Source organism: Pyxicephalus adspersus, chromosome 6, assembly GCF_032062135.1.
Source record: "Pyxicephalus adspersus chromosome 6, UCB_Pads_2.0, whole genome shotgun sequence".
NCBI classification, from domain to species: domain Eukaryota; kingdom Metazoa; phylum Chordata; class Amphibia; order Anura; family Pyxicephalidae; genus Pyxicephalus; species Pyxicephalus adspersus.
This window is the reverse complement of record NC_092863.1, coordinates 103,567,990-103,593,880: the sequence shown is the minus strand read 5'-3', so window position 1 is coordinate 103,593,880 and position 25,891 is coordinate 103,567,990. Positions and strand designations below refer to the sequence as shown.

Genomic DNA, 25,891 nt, shown 5'->3' with positions numbered 1-25,891 from the left:
GGTGGAGTCCAGTGATGAATCCCATACGATGTCTGCAGTAAGAGGAATTCAATGTCACTCGCCGGTGGAACTCTTCGGAAGATGATTAATCCACATGCCCTCAGTGCCATCTTTCCTGGATGATGCTGGAACAAATCAAGGGCGATATAAATACACAGCGCCGGGTAACACTACGACCTGTAGAGAAAAATGAATCTTTAAAGTGAAAATGTGGACAAAATAATATAGCTGTGGGTAAGGTGAGGAGCAGTTAAAGCAAAATTTCTGGACCTTTGTAACACGAGGGAACCCCTGAAATAACTTTCAGGGGTTCATGGAACCCTTCCTATAATTACTATATCCACAGATCACAGTATATCAATGTGGTAGCCAGTGGGAAGAATGTCATCCTTACTCCTTCGTCAATCACTTAAAGCGTACTCAGAGTTTTCACTTTACATAAAAGGGTAGACAACTCTTTAATGTAAAGTAAAAATTGTGTTTGTTTGTTTTTTAGGTGAAAAAAAAGGGGTTCAGCACAACCCCCTAACTCTTGATTACCTAGGCAATACCTACGTCACGCATCCCAGGGGGCTCTTGGGGGCTCCTTTTGCGCAGGCCCGAGCACCTCCGGAATGAGCAGGAGCCCTTTCGTCAAAAGGGAGGAAAAAAGACGATTTCAGGCATGCATAGTGAAATCGGCAAGTTTTTTCCCAACTACGTCACACGATCTCGCGCCCGAGTCTGGTGATGCAGGAAAAAGAACCAGTAAAAAGAGGAGAAGATGGTGGCGCCTGAAGCATCGGCCTGAAAACAGATGCCAGGGTGACGTGGGACCCGATAGAAGAGACCTCCGGACCGTTAGACTGCGCTGCAGGATTGAACATAAGTGTATTTTTTTTGTTTTAGCTGCTTTTGAGTTTAGTTCCTACTCATTCTTTAAGGAACCCCTAGCTCCCTCTGGAGGAGGGGTTAGAACTATGGAGCTGCCATGGCTAACATTACCTGGCTCTCCCCAGCTATGAATCTTTAAGCCACTTGACACAATCATGCAGCCAGGGAAGTCTAGTCCGGATTATGTTGAAGCCATTGGATCAGTCTGACATCAGTCTAAGCAAATGGCGAGAGAGAGATCAGCAATGATATCTGAACGTCTCACCCTAAAGAGGTTCCCAATACCGGGAGAGAAGAGAACACCACCAAATGGGTGGGACGAACGTCTAAGGCTGAATACTATTAGGTGCGGTTAGTGGTTCAGACTTCCAGGGATTTGTTTATTAAGCAGTGAATGTGACATTCCCTCAAACATTCCCTGGTGGGAATCAATGCCAATCACTGCTATTGAAACATGTGGACCTGGAAGACTCCCACCAGGGAATGTTTAAGGGAATTTCAGATTCCCTGTTTTATAAAAAGACTTCATAAAATGAAAAATGATCCCCCCTCCAGCTTCTATATGACATCAACCGACAAAGTGACAGGTTCTCTTTATTATAATATGACAGGTACACAGTTGCATTTAAACGGTTTGTAATAGAAGCACTTCCTAGTGTCTGGCATGTTGTCTACTTTCCTCAGATACAATAAAACCAGGAATAAAAACATATTAGAAAGAAACAATGCAACAAACCACAACCATGCCCCATACATACCAGCTCCGCGCCTCAATGCGCATGCGTCTGCCCACCCGGAAGTAGCTACAATTAGGCCACCACGTGACTGAGAAAGAGCGCGGCCATATTAAGTATGGGCACTGGGTTTATTTTGACTGGAAAACTCAGACTACAGAAGCCGACGGTGGCCATTCGTGTGATGGGCGGAAGCCCAACCTCCAGTTCGTTTGTGATTGGGTAGTGTCAGGAGCGGCGTTGTCATGGAGATGGGGACAGCTGTGGTCGCCAGCGACGGTTAGAGGAAGAGCGGGGAGCCTGGCGCCTGTTCCCCGTACAGGTGAGTGCATGGCAGCCATAAACCCCCGGGCACCTCTGAGGTCCGGTGATACCGGGAGGTAAGAGGGTGCAGTTTGTGGATATGAGGTGCCATAGATTTGAGGGGGCGGGAGTGTGTCACGTGGGCAGATTTGGGGGCCCTTCATGGAAGTCTCTGTGTTGCAGGGAAAATACCAGAGATTGGGGCTCCAGGAATACTTGTGTGTATAATGCCCCTGCCTGCTGACACTGGGGACCTGGTCAGCCACTGCTATCACACAGAGCCCTCATATATCTATGGGCAGTGCCCTGTATAATGGCTACCCAGTGTGCCATCGGTTTCTGGGGTTGGCTTTGGGTATCAGGGATGGCACTGGGGGGCACCCTGGGCAGCGGGGGTGGTTCTGGGGGGCACCCTGGGCAGTGGGGGTGGTTCTGGGGGGCACCCTGGGCAGTGGGGGTGGCTCTGGGGGGCACCCTGGCAGCAGGGATGGCTCTGGGGGGCACCCTGGGCAGTGGGGGTGGATCTAGGGGGCAGTGAGGGTGGCTCTAGGGTCACCCTGGGTAGCAGGGGTTGGCTCTCGGGTCACCCAGGGTAGCGGGGGTTGGCTCTGGGGGTGCCATGGTCAACATGGGCCATGTTGCGGGTACTGTGATCTCTTTTGGTGCTTTGTAGGGTCTATGGACTGCTTTGGCGTCAGATGGCTAGTATAGGGTTATTGTGTACTGCTAAGGGGTTCTATGGGCAGTGTGAGCTGCTGTTGATAGTATTGGTTGCTTTGGGGTTGTGTGGGTTGTTTGGGGACTTTGTAGGGACTCTGGACTGTATTGGGGTCAGGTGGCTAGTATGGGGTATTTTGGAACATTATGGCCATTGTGGGATCTTCTGGGGTGCTGTGAATGGTATTGGTTGCTTTGGGATTTTGTGGGTTGTGTGTATTTCATTACGTTGATGTGAATAGTCTGGGCTATGTTTTGGGTTGCTTTGGGGGTAAGTAGTTTGTAAGTAGTAAGTAACAATAGTAAGTAGTTTGGAGTGCTTTGGGGCCATATGGCTAGTATGGTGAACTTGTGGGCTGCTATTGGGTTCTATGGACAGTGGGCTGATTTGGCTGTTCATGGGTAGTGTGGACTGTTTGGGTTGATGTGAATAGTAGTATGGGCTACATTGGGGTTCTTTGGGCTGCCTGGGGACTTTGTAGGGGCTATGAACTGCTTTGGGGTCAGGTGACTGGTATGGGCTGCTTTGGGGTTGCTTTGGGGTCAGGTGACTGGTATGGGCTGCTTTGGGGTCAGGTGACTGGTATGGGCTGCTTTGGGGTCAGGTGACTGGTATGGGCTGCTTTGCGGTCAGGTGACTAGTATGGGCTACTTATGGGCCGTGCGGTCCACTTTGAAATGCTATGAGCCATGCGGGCTGCTTTAGGATGTTGTAGATAGTATTGATAAAATTTTAAAGGTAGTGTGGGCTGCCTTGTGCTTTTTGGGCTATGTTGGGGTATTGTGGTTGCTTTGGGGCCATTTGGGCCGCAGTGGGAATAATGTGATGGGTACCCTGTATGGTGGGAAAAAGTTTGTAGAACAATAGCCAGGTTTCCTAACCTTACAATCCCTCCCTTTAGGACCATTCAGCTGGCAATATTCTGCACCAATGCAATAACCGCAATCTGTAAGGGGTTATTCCTCATATCTGTGCACCCAAGAGGTCTGTGCCAACACCCTCCCTTTCATGGCGAAGTGTTTCTATTTCTTTATAGACAATCTCTACAAAACAATGAGACTTTCCGTCTTGGACAGCTATCACCAGAACATTGGAGAATTGTCCGTCCTGTTCCATCTTTTGTTCCAGTGACAACCTTAAAGTTTTGGGTTTCCAGTTACTTCCTATCTCGGGAACTATAAGCCACCAAAACAGAGACAATAGCTTTTCCCAACATTGACACAGACCCCGAAAAAACCTGAAGGGGTTCTTTTCATCCCTACATTTCTCATTTTGGCATTTTAATTAGTAACATTACAGTATCATGTATCTGTAAGGTATCATTACAGTTCTCCTCCCGTCCTTCTGGTGTTGCAGGAGCTGAGTTCTCTCCGGCCCCTTTTAGCTGGGCGCACCACCCGGCACTTTTCAGTAAACACCCGGCTGTTTTTTGGAAGATTACTGAGGAGTTAGGTCACAATACAGGTGCTGCCACCACCTACACTTTCCTCGCATCCGGCTTAAAAAATGTTCTGGGTTCAACACTGAGAAGATTGGGTTTGACCTTGACTTAAATACCAGCGTCACGATCTGGTATAAATACACGCTGGAGTTCTGGAATTCTTTCCCAGGGTGTCCCTGTATAGCAAGGAAAGGGTTATTCCAGGCGAGCCCTTTTGTCTGTAACTTTATTCTACATGTATTAGAGGTGTGGGCTCGGCCATTTGCTGCGTGGGACAGCTGTTGCTATCAGCTGTGATATCCCACGTTTAGCCGGTTATAATGGGAACACTGCGAGTGCACTAATAAGGCAATACACAAATCTCCGCCATTCCATGTTTCATGGGGGTGTGATCGTGCTGCGTCCTGCACAAAGGTGCCTCCACTTTACAATAAATCTGATTCATCTGACATTAAATCTAGTTTTATAATTCTTGGCTATCATCGTTCAGATCACCTTTCATGTTTGTTATTGTGTCCGGAGAAAATACAATAATTTGCTTCTAATGCAGCAGAAACGCCTCTATATGCTGGATGTGTCAGGGTTTGTGCCGCCTGAAATGCTGCATCCGCCTCTGGGTGTTCCTTTGTGTCATACATAATGCAGGCTATATATTGGGATTACTCACAATGGGAACCGTGCTGGAATAGTTGCAGAGCTGGTTTGTTCTATTGCAAAGTATAACGATGGCACTGATATGGCAATTTAAAGTGGTTTCCTAACCATTGGGATACCAGTAGGCATTGTCGCCTTTGATACTTATAGTGAGCCCTAGGAGGTATTATTATTATTAAACAGGATTTATATAGCGCCAACATCTTACACAGCGCTGTGCATTAAATAGGGGTTGCAAATGTCAGACAGATACAGACAGTGATACAGGAGGAGAAGAGGATCCTGCCCTGAGGAGCTTACAATCTAGAAGGTGGGGGAAGTATCACACTATAGGAGGGGGATATGGAATGGTGGGTGAGTAGTGAGAGATTAGGTGACAGAAGAAGACGGGTAGGTGAGGGTAAAGCGTTGGGTTTTGAGTGTTCTTTTAAATGATCAGAAAGTAGGAGCAAGCCGAATAGGACGAGGAGACCATTCCAGAGAGTCGGGGCAGCTCTAGAAAAGTCTTGGAGCCGTGCACGTGAGGATGTTATGAATGAGGAAGTCGTTAATAGGTCATTGGAGGAGAGCGGCTAGGGGGTGGGATTTTTCTATCGGGTCAGAAAGGTAAGTGGGGCTCCCCCCCCCCCCCCCCCACTTTTTTTTTGATTTGTTGCTGTTCTGTCCTAAAGAATAGATCCTACATGACCCAGGAAGTGTTGGCTGTACTTTGAAATAATGTGGAGACAATAAATAAATAAATAAACTGAGACCAAATCCTGCAAATAGTTGCTTGGTCTTTTTGGACCATCTGATTATACCCTCCATAGATACTGCTGGCTTCCAGATGAGGTGAGTGGCCTCTTTATACTCAGTGCTGTAGTCTTCATTGTCCTGGTCCTGTGCAACACAACCCTATACAACCCCTTCCATGGAGCCTGAGGTCATAGATAGTCCCACAGATAATGGATACACAGCCATCAGATCTCTATAAGTTTGCACCTGTAGAGGGAGAGGATTAGTTAGTTAGTTAGAGTAAAGCTACGTACACACGGCAGATTTTTATCGCTCGATAATCGGCATCGGCCAAATATCGGGCGAAAATCTGCCGTGTGTACAGTAGGTGTCGTCCATCGTCCGGACGACCGACCTGCCCGATCCACGGACGATGGACGACAACCGATCCTAATGAAAGGGAAGGGGGAGAGCGCGCAGCAGGGTGCCTCTCCGTCGCTCTCCCCCTCCCCTCTCCATAGCGCATGAACGGTGCTGTATGTACAGCACCGTTCATGCATCGTGCAGTCCCTTGTCGTTGGAAAGGATCGTGAAAGATCCTTTCCAACGACAAAAATTGGCAGTGTGTACGCAGCTTTAGTTTAGCTCAGGGGAAGAGGACTAATCACTTTATCAAGGTATAACTATTCTTTAAAGCATAACTGAACTTTCAATGTAATACATTCCCGGTGCATGAAAACAAGAGTTGTATCTAAAGAAAATAGAAAGGCCTGTCCACTGTCAGCATGCGCTAGAGCAGCGGTCCCCACACATACTCTGGCGTCTTCTCTTTTCTCTCTGTGCACCTCTGCTGCTTCAAAGCGATCACATGACATCTGACAGCCAATCGAGCTGCATGTCATGTGCTCGCATTGCTTGTACACAGACTACTGTGTACATTTACCGGCATCTCATACAAACACCGCTGCGGACCACTTCCGGTCCGCGGATGGTGGTTGGGTGCCGCTTCGTTTTCAATAATGGATCATGTACTCGCGGCCCACTGAAAACACCGCCGCGGAGCGGTAGTGGGCCGCGGCCCGGTGGTTGGGGACCGCTGCGCTAGAGGACCCTTGTTCTTTGTGTAAGCAGTAGTCTCTCTGTACCTGTACAACTCTCTGCTGCTCACTTTGAAAACAATATCTCTAATTTTCTGTGTGCCTTTAAAACAAAAAATGAGGGGAAATCTCCTTAACAGGGTGCAGCCGGCAAGAAATAGCACCCAAATTGGATTGAACACCTGAAGTAGAGCAAGCATGCAGCCAGCAAATACAAACTCATGATCTTCACGCCTGTTTAAGGCCAACAGTGTAAGAAGTATTGAAGCTGCTAGATCAGCATGACAGCCATATATTATGAAACGGGGAGGATGGACTTGGCGGTCTGCAGGGTTTATTGCAGCACAAGTTTCTCCTAAAGCAAAGAATTCTACATGTCAGCCACAATTCTCTGCAATAAGGAATGGCTGCCGCCTTGGCCCTGTACATTGTTTGCAGGGTTTATCAGGTCTACACGGTTGTAGATTTGGATTCCAGCGTAGACTCAACATAATTTGTAGGAGAGATTTTGGTATGTTTTTTAGGTTGTACAATTGGCCTGCCGTCCTTGGCTGATTGCATGAAGTACTGTCCTTGGCTGGTGCATGAACTACCCTACAGCCATTGTCTGTGACATATTTAACCACCAAGGCCTTTTAGAAATGAAATTCATGCAATTTAAAATCCAAGGTGACACCCGAAATGTGATGTGGGCATGACCACAGATCACCATCTCCCCCAGATTCCTGTTCTCCAAATGATCTTTGTCCATTAGCTCTGCAGAATTTAACAGTTCTGTCACATAGCACGGGCCTGACTCGTGGCAAAAGACCCGCTTTCTTCTCCCTTCCACCCAGGTTTCATGCTATGGTTAACAGTTGGATTTCCGGTTGGGCTGATGTTTCCTTTTACAATGCACTGAGGAGACAATAAACCAATATTTATGTTTGTATGTGAGATCCGTAATGCTCCCAGGAGGCAGCTGCTGTGCCGATTGATCAGTAACACAAGAAGTTCTGTGGTTTGGTGTATAAATATACCCCACCATTCCTACTCTGATATCCATCATCATCCAGGGACAGCTGGGTGTTCCCAAAATCCACACCCTTATACATATTACTTTCATCTTTTGCAGGATACCAATGTTATCACTCAGAATGACCCTCAACCCCTCAGATATTGGGATGCTGCCCATGGGATTGAATGGGGTGTGGATGTGAGTGTCCTGATTTTAAAATAGATGTACAGATAACAGCAAATGGGAAATATGGGAACAAACTCCATGCAAATGTATTTATGTATTTGCTTTATAATTCCCCTTCATTTATTTTTTTGGCATTCGTCTCCATCTACCCTGCCCTCCCGGTCTTGCCCTTCACCTTGCCCTGCCCTCCCGGCCTTGCCCTGCCCTCCCGGCCTTGCCCTTCACCTTGCCCTACCCTCCCGGCCTTGCCCTTCACCTTGCCCTGCCCTCCCGGCCTTGCCCTTCACCTTGCCCTGCCCTCCCGGCCTTGCCCTTCACCTTGCCCTGCCCTCCCGGCCTTGCCCTTCACCTGGCCCTGCCCTCCCGGCCTTGCCCTTCACCTGGCCTGCCTGCCCGCACTTCCTCTCCACCCGGCCTGCCTGACTGGCCTCCTCCATGGTAAATATTGTCCTTTAGCCTTCCCATTAGTCTTGCACTGTTGGCTCCTCTTCTGTAGTCCGATTACTTACTCCAATTTTACTGCACCCTATGCATTTCAGAGCTCCGCCCTCCGCTCCAGCTGGGGGACGTCCAGCATCATCTAGCCCCTCCCCCCAGCCTGACTGTCCTTGGCCCCTCTTCTCTCATTATTTAGATTTCAGTTCTTCCAATCATGGAGGTTCAGGATTACGGTACTTTTGGGTGTTACTTCAGTTTTCATGAAGCAATGTACAACACTCTGCTGCCCCTCCTACCAGCCACAATCTTTACGCCTTGCATACCCAGGCGCAGTGGCCTAGTTGTGTCACTGGGTCTAAAATGTGATATGATTGAACACCGGTTTCATTTATTGATTTCAATAAATTGTTTGGAGGGAGGAACCAGTAAGGGGAAAAATTCACAGAATAAACTATAAGCTGTGCATTTTGTTCACCTCCCTGCCCTGATTGTTTTATGTGTTTTTGATGCAATCCAAAGTTGACCAGCTTGTTTTCTTTACTTGCAGGACAGAAGCCGCAACTTCTGGCCATGGCCTCCTGTCTCCTGGAGTGCCTCTGCGAGGCTGAGCTTGAGCAGTATTACCCCAACTTTGTTGCCGTTGGACTTAAAAAGGTTGAGGAACTGGCCACAGTGACCATGAAAGATTACTCCAGGGTGGGGGTGCACAACATGGAGGACCGGAAGCGCCTCTTTCAGCTAATCAAAATCATCCAAAGCGTCTCAGACGAGGACAGAGAGGAGAGGACACCGATTCAGCCTGGCTGCGTATACCTCCAGCCCCAGACTAATAGATCGGCCACAAGGAGGCAGCTGTATTTTGATGCCTTTGACAGGGATAGCGGAGCCTTCTCATCGCCTGAGATGTCTTATCCTCAGCCCAAGAAGTGCTCAGCAGAACCAACAATGAGAATGGCACCGACTGAGCATTCCCATGGCCAGAAAATCCCTACAATGCAGGCCGAGGAGGATTCCAGCTCCTCGAATATTACACCTTCCTGTAAAGCAATGAGGGGTTCGGCACCGGGATGCAGAGACAATGAGGGCCCCGCCATTCAGAGAGTAATGCATGTATCGGGATATAATTACGGGGTGCCACAGACATGTGCACGGTAAGAGTTTTAACACTGGGATACTTACATCATGTTTTCTGCACAAAGTGTGGGCAGTGTATGAGTGCTAAGACTTTGGTTGGGCAGTTCTCTAACACAAAGAGACCTCAAAGCTGTCCTGAGTAAACACTTCAAAAATCAGATTGCCACATAGAAGATTCATTTTACTTATTCACAGAAGTCCCAAGAATAACAAACCAACACATTTCAGGGGGAATAAGGTTCTCCCTTCATCAGGGCTTAAAGCGGACCTAAACCAAACATTTTCACCTAACATAAAAGCATAGACAACCCTTATATATAAAGTAAAAATGTATTTATTTGATTTATTTAAAAAAAAAAAGGTGCAGCACCTCCCTTTTTTGTCTTCCGGGAGACCTACGTCACGCATCGCAGGAGGCTCCGGGAGCGTTTTTCTTTAATGTGAGGGAAAAAATGCAGTGGGATTGGCACTTTTTCTTCCCATCTACGCCACCCAACCATGTGCCGTGCGAGATTGGGTGGCGTGCGAAGAAGTAAAGAAGATGGCGACGCCAGGGGCTTCTTCCACGCAGGGCCGAAGAAGGATACTGAGACGACGTGGGACTCGAAATGTAACTCTTCCCCAACCCTTATCCAAAAAAAAAGTTAAAAAAAAAAATCAGTGTCAGGTTCTCATTGCTGCATATGTGAAATAAGAAAGATTTCTGACACTTTTGACAGATGCTAAACCTTTCCCACATGGTTAGAGGGCAACGTACATTGACTTTCCATGGCCGCCTTTGCTGATCTCATTCTAGGAAGTGTAATTATCTGACTGTCTGGGTCTGAATTACTTGAGCCACTGTAACCATTGCCGTACAGACTAAAAAGTTAAATGTAGCTCAGGATTTCTGATCTGCGCACTTGTTTCAGATACTCGTTCCCATAATCCTTAGCAGTAGCATACATTTGTAACCCCTATTTAATGTACATCTCCATGTAATATGTTGGCGCTATATAAATCCTGTTTAATAATAATAATTTATTGCATTTCAGTTTCTTCTGAATCTCCAGTGCTACTCTGCAGTGAAAAACATCAATAGGATCTTTTAATTTTTTTATTATGGAGCAACCTCCCATTTACTTCATATGGGGTGCCAAATGCAGCATGCCAAAGTGCACATAAACACCTTTGTTGCACTGTTTGAAGGAAACAATGATTATTATTATACAGTACTTCTATAGCGCCGACATATTACGCAGCGCTTTTTAAAGTCCATAGTCATGTCACTAGCTGTCCCTCAGAGGCGCTCACAATCTAATGTCCCTACCACAGTCATGTCTTATTATTACAGTCTAAAGTCAATTTCTGGGGGAAGCCGATAAACCTAACTGCATGATTTTGGAATGTGGGAGGAAACCGGAAAACCTGGAGGAAACCCACACAAACACGCAAAGAACCTGCAAACTCCATGCAGATAGTGTCCTGGCCGAGATTCCAACCTGGAACCCAGCGCTGCCAAGGCCAAACACTGAGCCACCGTGCTGCCCCAGGCGGCTACGTAAGGCAAGGGGGCATGCTGAGCATGTTGCAAATGAATAAGAATTTTTGCAAAGAAAAACACTGAAATAAATCGTTTAAATTTTTTTTTCTGTGCTACTATCTACATATTATGACCGGGCCTCTTAAAGACATCTATATGTGATATAGTATATTTAGTTTGTAGTATGTAATGTGTTTGTCTAAAAACTTATACAGGCCTGGCTCCGCAGAGAAGGAATGCCCCTGGACAGACACCGATAAAATCCGAGTCTGCGTCCGTAAACGTCCTCTGAGTTTAAGAGAGGAGAGACGCGGGGAGGGGAGCGTGGTGACTGTGGAGGGCCGTGAAGCCGTTGTGATTTACGAAAAGAAAGAAGCCGTGAATCTGAAAGAATACATTCTGCAGGTATGGTGTAACAGATTATGTCTCTGAAATGGTCGGTCCCTTACAGGTCCTCTCTTTCCTCAACCTTTGTGTCCAGGAATTTCTGTTACTTCCTGTTCTGTAGACACAACAGGAAGTTTAAGGAAATTTCTCCATAGTGAGATGTGAAGCTGGGTGATCCAGCAAACCTGGAATAGATTTCTTCAAATTCATTTGATATTATGTATCAAATGTTTTGAATCCTGGACTAGATACATTCCAGGTTTGCTGAATCTCCCAGCTTCACTGATGAAAGTGTATCCTCTCCAGCCTTGGAGAGCTTTAATAAATCAGGTCTAACTGAAAACACAATAATATAAAGGGGTCCAGGCACTGTTCACCTTTCAGTTGTAGTATTTTATACTGTTAGCCATATAGTAATATTTTCACAAAACTAAAGTGGTTTTATTGGCCAGTTATAAATGGAGTTTATTGTTAATAACAGAAGATCCAAGATGAGTTTTGATTTGTGATTTTATTTGTAGTTCTTTGTGTTTTATTTTGCATGATATTATTATTTTTTTTTTATTTTTTATTTCAGCATGTATTTTATTTTGATGAAGTTTTTAGCGACATGTTCACCAATCAGGACGTGTACATGAAGACGGCTCAGCCACTTATTCAGCATGTATTCAACGGGTAGGGGAAAATTCTACATGCCGTTTATGTTCCTTCCATTCACTTGTACATTGTTGTAAGAAAATATTTTCAATTTAATAACTGCTAAAGTTTGCGTAAGAACGCATGCAGTGAGCCACAATGATACAGTCCAAAAATTTTATTACATTTGTACCTTCACCTGGGGAACCTAAAAACTGTGTTCCAGCTGAAAAGTATAGACTTTAAGGATCTATAAATACATGTATTTATAATTTATTATTACAAAATTACCATTTACAAATATCATACCGTGTAAGTAGAATGTATATATTTTAGTTTGTGACAACAACAATCCCGACAATGTCATACTGGCTGAAATTGGTCCCTTCAGAACTGGCAGCCGAAAATCCAATGACGTGTATTTAGAGATCTCAGTTAAAGCGGACTTAAAGTCTAAATTTTTACTTTACATAAAAGGGCACACAACACTTTTATTTAAGTAAAAAATTAATTTTTTTTCAGTGCAATAGAGAATGGGAGCGCAAAGCCTCCAGGGATACCTTTGTCACCCATCTTGGCAGGCTCCTGGCTGCTCCTTCTGCGCACGCTCTGATTTCGGGAAGCATGCCCTTTCTTTAACGGAAGAAAATTATTGCTGATCTCATGCTTGCGCAGTGAGATCGGCAATCTTTTTTCCCATCTTTGTCACCCCAGGCCTCTGCCGTGTGAGATTGGGTGACGTAGGAAGAAGAACCTGGAAGAACAGAGAGAAGAATTTTTCTGTGCCCAAACAGATGCGCTTTCACTCTTGAAGAAGCAGACAATGGTCTGCGAAGCGCGTTAAAAATGAGAACTGAGACCAAGCTTTTAAATTTTGATCTTTTTTGGGTACTCCAGATTCTTCCCAAATTCTAAAAACATGCAGTTAGGTTAATTGGCTTCCCCCAAAAATTGACCTAAGACCGTAATAAAGACATATGACAATGGTAGGGATGTTAAGTTGTGAGCTCCTTTGAGGGACAGCTAGTGACATGACTAGGGACTTTGTACAGCGCTGTGTAATATGTCGGCGCAATATAAATACTGTGTAATAATAACAATATTATGTAATTGTTACATAAACTTAATCTAACTTAATCGTTTAGGATTACAAAGTGATACATCAATCATTTTATTTTCCTTTTGGGCAAAAGCTTTCCTTTCTTTTAGCAATATTTTTGAAAAATGTTACTTTCCTTTCAAGCAGTAAAAACATGCTTTTTGTTTTGATCAGGGTCTTTCTGTAAATAAAAAGTATGTTTTTATTTTTCCAAAATGTTCATGTATCAAATAAATTCATAAATTTTCATAAATACTTTTTGAGGTACAAAGCAGTGCAGAATTATTTGTAATTGAATTTTTTTTTCTTGCTAGTAACCCTAATATTTAAAAATACCAAACTGAAAGCAAAATATATTTATTGATAAATAACAAAAAATGAATTAAAATTGCAGAAAAATAATGTTTACTGGGAGAAGGGGCAATAATTGGTTAATTAGGACTGATTAGGGTGGGGTAATACTTAGGAGAATTTTTTTCACCCTATCATAGTGATTTGGATAGGGGGAGGAAGGCCGGCGAATGTAGATGAATCACACATTTTAGTTAAAGGTCCAGTTTATACTTTATAAGGTCAGTTATTTTTCTGTCTTTCTGTATTACACGTACACATTAGGTCCGTTTGTGTATTTTAGTGGCAATGCTACGTGTTTCGCCTATGGGCAGACAGGTGCAGGGAAAACGTACACCATGATTGGCACCCAGAAGAATCCCGGACTTTACGCTTTGGCCGCCAGAGACATCTTCAAGATGCTGGAATGCAAACAGCCATCAAAAGACCTTTCTGTTTGGATCAGTTTTTATGAAATCTACTGCGGACAGCTTTACGATTTATTAAATGGGAGGAAAAGGTACAACAAATACTCGTTTGTTCAAAAACTATAGGACAGGTGACAAGGTGCTAAGGTGATAACTTCCTTTATAACACAAGACAATGGGTAGTACATACAACAGTTATCATAACTCTGTACCAGCTAAGGTTATATTCTAACATCCCCACCACACTGACATACACTTGGAGCTCCATTCATTAAATTGTTTTGGGAACCATGAATGGTGAATGGTCTTCCTCTTCCCATTCGGGTTGCTCCTACTTTCCGCTCCTTGAAAGGAGTCCTTAAAACCCATCGTTTCATACTCACCTACCAGTCTTCTGTTTTTTAAAAACCCTCACTACTTCCCATCATTCCATTCCCCCACCTATTGTGTGCTATTTCCCCCACCTCCTAGATTGTAAACTCTTCAGGGTAGGGTCCTCTGCTCCTGTGTCTCGTGTTGCTGCATAATATGTTAGTGCTATATAAATCCTGTTTGTTAATAATTAATGATCTTATTAGTCTTCTTCCTATCTAGTGAATATTTTGTAGTGTGAGGGCCTATATCATTTTCATTTAGGCAGGCCCTCATACAACATATTTAATGAAGCATACAGCCATATTACATATTTAGAATTGACTGGCAAGTCAGAATTAATAATATAGTTTAATTTCTCCACTCACAGGCTCTATGCCAGGGAGGATGGGAAGCATGTAGTTCAGGTTGTTGGACTTCGGGAAGTTCAGGTGCACAGTGTGGACTTCCTGTTGGAGGTAAGTACTGTTCTTGCTATTTTGACATTTATAGAAATTCTATTATTTGATAGGTACCCTCTAGCCAGCCTACCTGCAGAGTATTTTATTTTTTAATCAAGGCATCAGAGGATTGATCGGATGGATTAAGGCAGGAAAGGTCCTTGGGCACGGTAGCTGCTTTGGCAACCCTATCCCCTTAGTTAAAATTTGAGGATTGCTGTAGGCACAGAGATGCCTCCATCAGATTCCAACTACCTACAAGTCCATTATTCAGGTGTACAGCTTCGACCAATTGAACTATTTTCCTGGTTTACTATAGGAACAATAAATGGTTGCTGGATTTAAATTACCAGTCGACTACCCTAGTTGCCAGTGACTTCTACAGAAGTAAAACTGTTGGTGTATTTAGTAAATGTTTTTTTGTGTTTAGATGATCGCAAAGGGTAGCCGGGAACGTAGTACAGGCGCCACCGGTGTGAATTCTGACTCATCCCGCTCACATGCTGTTATACAGATCCAGATCAAAGATGGCAGGAATCGAAAACTTGGGAGGTGAGACATCTCTTATACAATATGCTATTTGACATCTTTTAGATTTAGATGGCTAAGAAAATTAGCTGCTCTCTGCACAAAACTTGTCTGTACAATGGTGATCCATCTGTTATCTGTTAGCTTTTTTTACAGCTTTTGATATTTTGGGGATTTATCTTTTTATGCTGAAACATTTACCCAAGGAGACACTGGCCAAACCATGCACTTTATACACCCCTTCCCAGCTCCCTAATTATTCCCTCTATTTCCTTCTCTATTTTGAGACGGTCAAATACCCCATGTGATGTCTTTTTAAAAGCTTTCGTTGGGAATAACATAGGGGGTGACATTCCCACTGCCACAGCTGCACTTGTTAAGAATTTACCCTTTCTACCAAACACTCTCCATTTACTATTTTTTTTAATATTGTACTGTATATTTTTATGGAATAGTCTTCTGAGGTTGGAGACTGTGCCAAAGGATCTATTGTACAGAGTTGGTTATTGTAAAGAAGAAATCAACACAGGATGTAAATGTTGGGTCGGCAACGAGATGTTTGGAGGTGGAAAGCAGAAAGTATAAAAACACTTTGTCTTATAGGATATCAGTGTACATAGAACAGAGGGCCAGGTTGACGTGGGCAGCATTGTGGCTCAGGGGTTAGCACTCTGGCCTCTGCAGTGCTAGGTCCTAGGTTCGAATCTCAGCCAGGACACTATCTGCATGGAGTTGGTAGGTTCTTTTCGTGTCTGCATGGGTTTCCTCCGGGTACTCCAGTTTCCTCCCAGATCCCCAAAACATGCAGTTAGTTTAATTGGCTTCTCCCTAAAATTGACTCTAGACTACATTAGTGACATATGACTATAGTAGGGACATTAGATTGTGAGCTCGTGCAAGGGACAGTTAGTGACATGACTATGGACTTTGTACAGCGCTACATAATATGATGGCGCTATATAAATAATGTGTAGTAATAATAATAATAATTTTGTATCTTCTTTATGAAACATCTTAGAATGTCCTTCATTGACCTGGCTGGAAGTGAAAGAGCAGCAGATGCCAGGGAATCGGACAAACAAACCAAAATGGAAGGCGCAGAGATAAATCAAAGTCTCCTCGCTGTAAGTACATGCTACTGCATTTCTAAGGATTGGGGAAGGGAGGGTTCATACTAAACAGGAGTAGAAGGGGGACCACTAACAGACCCTTCTACCAATTGACATACCAAACATCCATCTGTGATATGTGCTGTGTTCACCAGTAATGAATTGTTTGTGATTTCTTTTCAGCTAAAAGAATGTATCCGGGCCCTGGATCAGGAGCAGGCTCACACCCCATTTAGACAGAGTAAACTGACCCAGGTGAGATCAGCAGCAGTGGTCTGACCCCCTCCTCACCTTCAGGAATTACTTCCCTATCTATAAGTTTAGCCTTCTCAATAATTCTGCAATCAGATCTACCGGGGACTTTAAATCCTTTTCTAAATGTTGTTATTATTATTATTATACAATGTGTTCTGTAATAGCATAACCCTTCTCACCATTCTCTTCCATCTAGGTACTAAAAGATTCCTTTATTGGAAATTCAAAGACCTGTATGATTGCGAACATATCGCCCAGTCACATAGCAACTGAGCACACACTAAACACCCTGCGATATGCAGACAGGTAAGTGGCCACAGAGTCATTCACCTTATTGTCATGGCAACACTTAACTGTAAACCCGTTCTTCCTTAACCAGTTTAATATGGGGTCTCTATGTTATCGTACTAATCTGTTCAGGTCACTAGTCTCACTGGGAGGGATCAATATCCACTCGCTTACATGTACATTACATCATTACTCATTCATAAGCATGGGGTAGGATGACCCAAAATAAATAGGGTAAGGACAGCTAAAGGGTCTGTCCTATGCACAGCTTTGGTCAGATCACTGGATGCAGATCCAACTGATTCAGAGATCCTTTACTAAAAAAAAAATATTACCAGTAAGACTAGTGCTTGTGGTTTTGTGTTGATTAGGTTTTGTTTTCTTCTGTAGGAATGCAAAACCTGCTGCAAGCAGGTCAAGTGCAGGACTGAATAGGTCAACTGCAGGTAAAAAGCAATGGGCAACAAGTTCTGAATGATCTTTGGAGCCTTTCAAACTGATGCTCATAATATTATCAAAGCCTTTCAGCACAGTCCCTTAAGACAATCGAAGCAGGACCAAAGTTGTAATTGGGCTGAATTTTATTCTGCATTGGTAGCCAGGATATGCAGCACATCTTGGCTTCCTCTGCGGCTGCTGGGTCTGAATGATCTCTTGTGCTCCTGAATAGGATTTCGATTATCCTGGCCAGGCCAATCAAAATGGCTGAAGATCAAATCAAGGATAACAAGAAGGAAGCCGATAGTGGCAGAACAGGGACACATGGGTATAATCAGGATTTAGTTCCGCTTTTTAGATATATATAAGACACTTTTTAATATATGAAACTTCAGGTGACTTCCTAAAGCCAATGTCAAATTACACAGATGGTGGCCCAAAGGGTTGGGCAAACAGTTACCATTTAATCCTCTCTGATTAAAAAGTAATAAATAACACCTGGCCTTGTATTTCATTTTCAGAGTGAAAGAATTAAAAAGAGGATTAAAGACCGCTCCCACATGCAATAATCGAAGCAAAAGCTCTTCCTGTCTGTCTCCAAAACGGGTTCAGAATTCATCTACAGCACTTGGAGAAAAGATATCGCCGAAAAAAGTAAAACTGGGTGCACAACACTCATCTACCTCAGTTACTGCAAAGACCAGATCCCATCCATCTGTTTTCCATCCCAACAACGTCCCATTGTCCTCCACACCGAAAATCAGCAGCAGGCCAAATAATGCAAAGGGTTCCCCTATCCAAGCCTGGCTTGCCCACACTACTCCAGTAAAAGGTGTCATTAGACTGGGGCATAATGGAACAAAGAAATGTGAAAAGCAGGATATGGCTCCCAAACCTCAAGAATCAGATGTAGAAACAGAATTCAAAGTTAACTTCAATCACCACCGACACATAGTGCAACGCGTTCAAGCTGTGCAACCAGTACAAAAACAAATCGTCTCAAGGACGGCTGTGACGATTGGTGAACAGAACCTAAGACCAGTAAATTCAGGGGATAAAGTCTGTCAGAGTACTAGCAGTGAGCCAAGTAATGTTCCAGATCAAAAAGAGAGAGAAGAGCACTTAAGATATTACCACCAGCAATTTCAAAACCCACCAATCTTGCAACAAAAGCTGCATTATCGGCCACTTGAAAAGATCTTGGACCTTTATAAGCCCCAAGAAGTTGTGGTTGGCCACATCAACACGTCGCAAGGATTGCTTCTGGAAGACCCTGATGATAGTGATTTCAGCGAAGATTCTTTTTCCTATACATCTGTCCAGAAAAAAGGGAAGAAAGAAGAGTTGGTACGTGAAAGGCTTTCATTCTTCCTTCACCAGAGTTCTCCAGCAACAGAGATTCAAAAGTCTGCAGAAAGTCGAGGATTAATCTTTGATGATTCACAATCTCAGGAACAAAGAGTAAGTTGTGACTGTACAGGTAGCTGTGGGTTTCCAGAACAGAAACAACAATGTGGCCAACAAAACCTATGGGGATCAGAAGAGAACCCCATCAGCAGTCATATTAGCAATGCACCTGAAAAGCCTTATTCTTCTCACGAGGAACTCCCAAAACACATGAAGGTCAAAAGTGAGCTTTTATCCAAAAACACTTCCAATGATTTTATTGTGGAACAAGAACCACAAATGAAATCTTCCCCCGTTAATGATTCCCGAGCCGGAGGAGCCATGTTAAGTAGAGACTCCTATAGAGAAGCTTTAAACAATTCTTCAGACTCTTCTGCAATGATGGCTCCTCTGACCGTGTCACTGCTCCAGGACAACTGGTCAGTGGAATCGCTCGAAGAACTTCAACCTCACAGCTCCCCTAAATCAATCAGCTCCTCAAAGAACAGAAGTTTGGAAAAACCATTGACTCTAGAGTCCCAATTCGACAATCATTCCATCGAAAAGAATCTCTCGGCCTTGGTGAAGAAGATGCTTTGCTATAACGAAAGTTTACAATTGCAAAACTCCCAGCGTGACAAAGACTGGTGCCTGGAAGCCATCAATGAATGCAAGCCGCCTAGCGCAAATGATTCCCCATCCTTTACTGCACTACAAGGATCATGTAATAGAAACTCTCAAAAATTAATAAATATGGAGCTGTTACCAAAGAAAATTGAATTCAGTGACTCCTCTTTGGACTTTGCAGTTTCCAGTGATCAGATTAGTAAATGTTATGATGCAGATGCTGAAGAAACAGTAGAAAACTGTCAAAGATATCAAACTTCTCCCGGGCTATTCAGCAGGAAAAATCTCGGCAAAGAAAATGAGCACAAAGAAATTTCACGTCAGTCTCCCTCAGATCTCCTAATAACTTCTTCCAATTCACAATCCAGTTGTAACCAAGCTACATCAGGGAGTCGCAATCAACACGAAGATGCTGATCTAAGCAACTTAGAAGACTCATTCAGGTTACCCTATAAGGACAGTGAGCTGGAAAATCTTAAAAATAAACTTGTAAAATGCATATTGGCCCATCAGGGTAATAAAGAAGATGAGATAAGTCTGAGAAATGAGAAGAATTCCAAAAACAAAACCAACTCAAGTGGACAGATAATACTGTCACGAGAGACCAATCCAAGCATAAGGGAATATGAGAAATCAAGGTAAGTGGACTGTGAAAATTCATTCATTATTGTTACATTTAGTAAAATGTTGTTTTTTGCTGCAAACCTGTGTCTTGCTGTGTTTGCAAGACCGGTAATAGTGCGGCTGACCCTGCTACACCTTCTACAGTAACAAAGTGCGCTCCTTAAGTTGGGGGGACATCTGTTACTCAAGTATGGAACTGCTAAGAATTTCCATGGAACCCAGAGATATAAATGATCCTTTTCCTCCCTGGCCTGTCTTGCTCTTAGAATCCGTAGTCCTTTATCCATTTTCACTGTATACTTTTCAGCCAATATGTAGTGCTCCCCCCTTTTAACTAGTTGCACCACCCAGCACTTTTCAGTAACGACCCAACTGTTTTCGGGTGGTTAATGATAAGTTGGTTCACAATACAGGTGCTGCCATCTGCCTATAATTTCTTCCCACTGGGCCTAAATATATTTCTGGGTTGAACACTGCATTGCCAGGAAAAAAGCTGTTGGGAAAAAAATGTTTAGATTTTAACTTGACCATGTCAGTGCTCCAGCCTAATGTTACAGTATATCCTTTTAGGAATGATGAAGAATACAAGCTTTACACCATCTAGTTTAGGTTCCTCTAAAGCACTGGCGTTCCCCAAGACTCTTCTCACGCGTCACACTTTTCATAATTTTGTATTTGGAGAGAAGAATTGCTCATGTCAGGTCTTGCAGCCCCCCAACCATTTGTTGGAGCTTTATTTGGCAGGAATTTCTCCAAACTGTGGTCTATTCTTAAGATTAAGCTGCAGTGGCCCTAGTTAACAAATGGTATAGAGGTTGTTGCTTCTGTACTATCATTCATATAATTTGCTGATGAGGGCCATGAAGTATTGTTTAAATTCCACTTCTCCCTGACTGGCCCTGCATTACAATCTGTGGTTGCTGTCACACTATTTGGAACATGGTTTGCCAATGGGATATCCCAATGTCAGAACATTTACACCTGATGTCTGAAGCATTGCAGTGGGTCATTGGTGACCCACTTCATAACAAAAACCTGCTGCCAGTGTGCCGGACTTTCCCTCCATGCCCTACTTCTTCTGAGTTGATTTCCTCCTCGTTCCCTGGTGCAGAGTATGAGGCTCATCCAGGGGGACCGGTAATAGGGCGGCTGACCCTGCTAAACCTTCCACAGTAAGAAGGTGCACTCCTTAAGTTGGGGGGACATCTGTTACTCGAGTATGGATCTTCCAGGAATTCCAGTGGGACCCAGACATATAAAGGATCCTTTTCCTCCCTGACATTGGCTTCTATTGTTCTGGTGCCCAGCTTATGGGTTGGTGGGACTTAGTTTGTTCCATCAGATCTTTGGATTTTGGATCTATTCCTAGTAGAATGCATAGAAGGTTGGGGCCGTCCCACCATTTCCTTCAATGTAGAGATGGCCGTCTTGCTTGGTTTTCATTGGTTCAGACATTGAATTATCTTCTTACTCCTTCTAGGACATTCTCCATTAAATTGCACAAATCTTCTGTTATATATTCCAGCACGTACTCCTCAAATAATAATAAAAAAAATGTGTTGAGCTTGATAGAGGTGACAGTACAAAGGCAAAGATATCAGCACCCCTGGTTCTTTGAAATACCCTTTGCTGTGATTCCACCAACAGATGCTGTATGTTGGGGGCACGGTGAACCCACTTTATCAAGGCAACAAATAGATCAAACCACATAACAAAAAAAAATAAAACGTACATCCTAATTCCAGAAGCAATAGACATGCTCATGTAAGGAAACTCCCCAAACTACCATCCCTATACCATAGGGTGCCATATCCCTAACCTTCAGGGTTACAAATAATTCAAATGATTTTATATATAATAGAAAAGGTGTTGTTAAGTCTCTGTGCAATGAGAGTTCCGCTATGGATTTCCATTTGTTATTAAACATTCTTTCTCTCTTTCCTTTCAGGCAACACTTGCTTGAAGCACATGGCAAGCATATAAAAGAAGTTTTGTCCCTGTGCCACCAGGAGGAGGCGCTGCTGAGCTGCGTATCTACCTCTGTAAGTGCATCGCAGGTAGGTTGTATTTAAAGGGGACCTGTCACCTCAAACATCACAATACTGAGGCAGCATTCAGTTACTTTAATGTATATGACAGCAAAGCTGAATGATGATCTCTTTTCCACCCTTGGCATCAGCGTCTGACCGTCTACTTGTATTCCTTTGGCAGGACCATTGCAGCCCCCCAAAATAAAAAGCTTTTGCTGCAATACTTATGTATAACCGTAGAGACATCAATGCCATGACTGCCAGCATGTTCCTGAGCCCATATTTCTTTTACAGGATTTCCCAGACTATGTGAGGAAGTTGGAGGAGATTCTGCTGCAGAAATCCAAACACATTGAGGACCTCCGAGCCCAGTTACAGCCGTTCCTGGACCTTTCCAGCACCGAGCTGTCCTCTGCACTGGACCTTGGCGAGCGGGATGAGGCAGAGCGCCTCTGCTGCTCATAACATCCAGGAGACCTATCTTTGTAGTCTGCACTGTGGGGGGAGAAAACTCCTCATCTCAAATACAAGCTTGCGAGTGTTGCATGGTGACTGTAAGTGCGAGAGTGTTCATGGGGTCATGTGACACGGGGGTCACGTGACAACAATATGGCGTGTTTTGGACTTATCGCTTTCCTTAGTTTGTTATAGGGCGGTCAGGCTCTGGGGTGTAAATGACTTCCTCTATTTCAATTGGTGCCTTTTTAATGCCCCTGTGGCCACAGCAGCCAGGCAGGTTTTATAAAAAGTCAAAAACGTAACGTCAAAAAAAGTCAAACTTCCCCCAAAATAGTTATTCTTTATATTTAAAAATGCTAAATGCACATAAAGCATAGAGGAGAATGGGTTACCATCCAAAAAAACTTATTATTTTATTTCTAAGCAGAAGACCTGATTTTCCTTTGTTGCTTCTAGAAAATACTTGTGGGTCTTTTCCCTCCCCTAGCATGTAATTGGACAAGAAAAGGTGAAGCAGCACCAATGAGCTTTTGTCTCTGTGAGATCCTCCCAGCCACCAATAATAATAGGTAATAGTGTGAGTTACATTGTGGGTAGTCCTAGGTGGCTTGTGCTGCCATCACCTGGTAATAGCGTGAATTACATCGGGATGGGTCTAAGGTGGCTTGTGCTGCCATCACCAGGTAATAGTGTGAATTACATCGGGATGGGTCTAAGGTGGCTTGCGCTGCCATCACCAGGTAATAGTGTGAATTACATCGGGATGGGTCTTGGTTGGTGGCTTGTGCTGCCGTCACCACGTAATAGTGTGAATTACACATCGGAACAGGTCCTGGGTGGCTTGCGCTGCCATCTACAGGTTTGCTGTATATAATGAATATACGATTCCATGTACCAATACTGTACACTCAATTTTCAGGCTAGTAGGCCTGTGCATATTCTGGCCAATCAGTAGCAGTAGTATTGGGTTCATTAAGTAGTGACCTGTGTTAACAGTTTGGCCAAAGCACCCAATGACCATTTTTATTATAGGCTTGTTAAAGGCAGGACTCAGCTAGGGGTGTGTGGCACCTCTGCAGAGAGACCATTGCTTTTACATAGAAAGGGTGTTTTTCTACACTACTCTGGCAGGAAGCAGGCTTTTCTACTCAGGCTGTGGCTGCTTTCTTATAAAAAAAAAAGCACATTTTTTTAATGAATGCACTTGAATTGTATTTATCTGATTGATACTGAAATTTGGTTGGTAAGCAGGGCTTGTCTGAGGCGCAACTGAAGTGTCCTATTGGCTCCAAAAATGTCACACAGACCTGAAGTTTATGATGCCGGCTGGGGAAATGGTTTCTAGCTAGGTGTGATCATTATGGGGATTTTGGTGACGGTTTGATATAAATGGTTGAGTATTGTACATAAAGTGCTGCAGAATAGAGCGGTACTCTAAACATAGGAGGTGTAAATATATTTTACCATGGGGGCAGTTCACAAATACATTTCTATCTATAGGGTGGGCAGTTACACATAGAGGCTATTAATAGTATTTTAAAAGCTACGACTAGGCATTACCCCCTTCCACAATCTTCCAATCGGCTTTAATTACTTCCTGTGTAAAGTTCAGGTAGGGGCAGTTTCTGGGGATACAGCGCTGCCACAGGTCTGCCCCCAGAACTACATCTCCCAATATCACTTTCCCTATCCTGTGTGTGGGCAGCAGTACTGTTTAAAATATGAATGTGAGCAGACTGAAAGAGGAGAAGCAGAGATCTGCAATCCAGTCAGTTTCTGCGTATGGGCACTATGCGTAGTCATATATATATTTTTTTTTTAATACGGTAATCTGGTTTACACCACAGTATAAAGAAAATCTAAGATTCTAACAGAACAGAACAGAACGCATCTCACTCAGAGGTTTGGCGCCTCCTCCTGACTACAAGGCTGCCAGTGCATGGTCTCTCTTCTTTCTTTCATATTGGGAGACTCTTGTGCAGGCCGTATGAAGTCAGCAGAAAACTGAGATCCCCAAAAGATCAGTTTCTCAGGAGCACACACGCTGCTAAATTCTTCTTCTCCTCTATTCTTTAACTCAGAGTTCTGGTTTTGACTGCTTAAGATCAGTCTGCATGGAGTCTGTAGGTTTTCATTCATTTAGTACAGATTTGCTCTGCACCACGCCCCTTTTTTTCCCATACCAACCCAAGAATTTTTGGGGGCAGGAAGAAATGTAGGTGGGTGGCAGCCCCTGTATTGTGACCCAACTTTCCAGTAACCAAACCAAAAAACAGCCGGGTGGTTACTGAAATGTTCCAGGCCGGGGAGAACACTGCCAACCCTAAACCTTTGGTTAGGTATCAGACATCTGAACGGGCTCTGAGGTGTAACATGATGGGAGTGGACATTAGAGTGCGAGCTCCTCTGCCAATGCGAATGGTTCAGCGCACCGGATGACAGAATGGCTGAAACAAAAACCAACCTATGGGAAGCATTGGCTGTCTGCGCACAGAGTTCTTTTTAATATTTCAGCCAATCACCTTTCCGGCCTCCAACCGTCTGAGATTTGTATGAGGTGCTTGGATTTATTTATAAATTATATTTTATTTAAAATTCTTATACAAGGCAATTCATTTTTCACAGAATAAAATTATTGTGAGTATGGAATAGGTGCGGATTGTTTTTTTTTTTTTCCCTCTTGTAGTCGATCAGTCAGCTACAACCCCATCCTGCACACACACCAAGGTGAATATTTATAATTACTATATACACCAATATTATAATACTGAGATACTCAGAGATGATAATTAATATACACACCGTTATTTAAAATGTCATAGAAGACAGCTGATCAGGCTTTGGAGATGATGGCTGCATTAGTTTTCCTTGCTCTGACCATTTTTGGATATTACAGGGGACATCTGGTGAGCTAACACTAGAAAAATAATCCTAGAAATAAAAAAAAGTTCTTATCCAATAGGAATAGAAAACAACAGTCACATGACTGCAAATGAGAATCATCATCCTTGTGTAAATCTGACGTTTGGTGAATTTGGAGGTTAGACCATAAAGTGCGCCCCCTGGTACATCACATGGAGAGACAGAGGAAATGGACAACTATTGTACAGCACTGCTTTATATGTTGGTGCTTCATACATGACATTTAATAATAACGACTCAGAACCCATGTCAGTATTTTACAGTTTTATTAGTACCTCTGAAGGGAGAAAGAAAATATTTAGCAAATTATTTATGTTTGTCAAGACTCAAATTTACATTTTGTTTTTTTAATCATAAACAATGTACAACATAATACACCTTTGTACTATCAAAACTGACTGCAAGATGCTGGGGGGCGTTCTGAAGAGGATGCCAAGAAATGCCGAAAAAGTGCTAGAAGAAAAGGCGATTGGAGGGCCGATAGGTAATCTGGGCATTGCTGAGGTTGTAGCATTAGCGCCAACTCAATAGTAGAGGTTCACTTTATTGTCCCTAGTGAATTAAGGGGGGATTTTTAAAAGCAGACATTCACTGAAACATTCCCTGGTGGAGAATCAATGACTGCCATTGAAACACATGGACCTGGAAGATTCTCCACCAGGGGTTCTGTACTTCCAATAATACCGTGTTTCCCCAAAAATAAGACATCCCCCCCCCCCCCG

At 43.5% G+C, this 25,891-nt stretch overlaps 2 protein-coding genes across 3 annotated transcripts in view; one reads left to right on the top strand and one right to left on the bottom strand.

Annotated features, from left to right (window-relative positions):
• The window catches only part of NUDT2 (nudix hydrolase 2), a 5,550-nt gene extending 3,872 nt beyond the window's left edge, over nucleotides 1-1,678 (bottom strand). The window contains exons 1-2 of the mRNA XM_072413533.1: nucleotides 1,632-1,678; nucleotides 1-125 (exon numbers count right to left, since the gene is read on the bottom strand). Of these exons, the coding sequence (XP_072269634.1) occupies nucleotides 1-110 (110 nt within the window). The 5' untranslated portion in view covers nucleotides 111-125; nucleotides 1,632-1,678. The remainder of the gene's footprint in view (nucleotides 126-1,631) is intronic.
• Nucleotides 1,679-1,860: 182 nt separating this feature from the next.
• KIF24 (kinesin family member 24) lies at nucleotides 1,861-24,896 on the top strand. Of its 2 annotated transcripts, none has more exons than XM_072413532.1 (13): nucleotides 1,861-1,929; nucleotides 8,703-9,306; nucleotides 11,027-11,216; nucleotides 11,776-11,873; nucleotides 13,568-13,783; nucleotides 14,434-14,521; nucleotides 14,934-15,055; nucleotides 16,050-16,155; nucleotides 16,324-16,395; nucleotides 16,592-16,701; nucleotides 17,643-19,772; nucleotides 21,707-21,800; nucleotides 22,083-24,896. In XM_072413532.1, the coding sequence occupies exons 2-13, from the start codon at nucleotides 8,726-8,728 to the stop codon at nucleotides 22,251-22,253; spliced, it is 3,978 nt and encodes a 1,325-aa protein (XP_072269633.1). In that variant the 5' UTR covers nucleotides 1,861-1,929; nucleotides 8,703-8,725; the 3' UTR covers nucleotides 22,254-24,896. The 2 variants fall into 2 exon arrangements, with proteins under 2 accessions (XP_072269633.1, XP_072269632.1); XM_072413531.1 differs by having other exon boundaries at nucleotides 21,707-21,815.
• The last annotated feature ends 995 nt before the right edge of the window (nucleotides 24,897-25,891 follow it).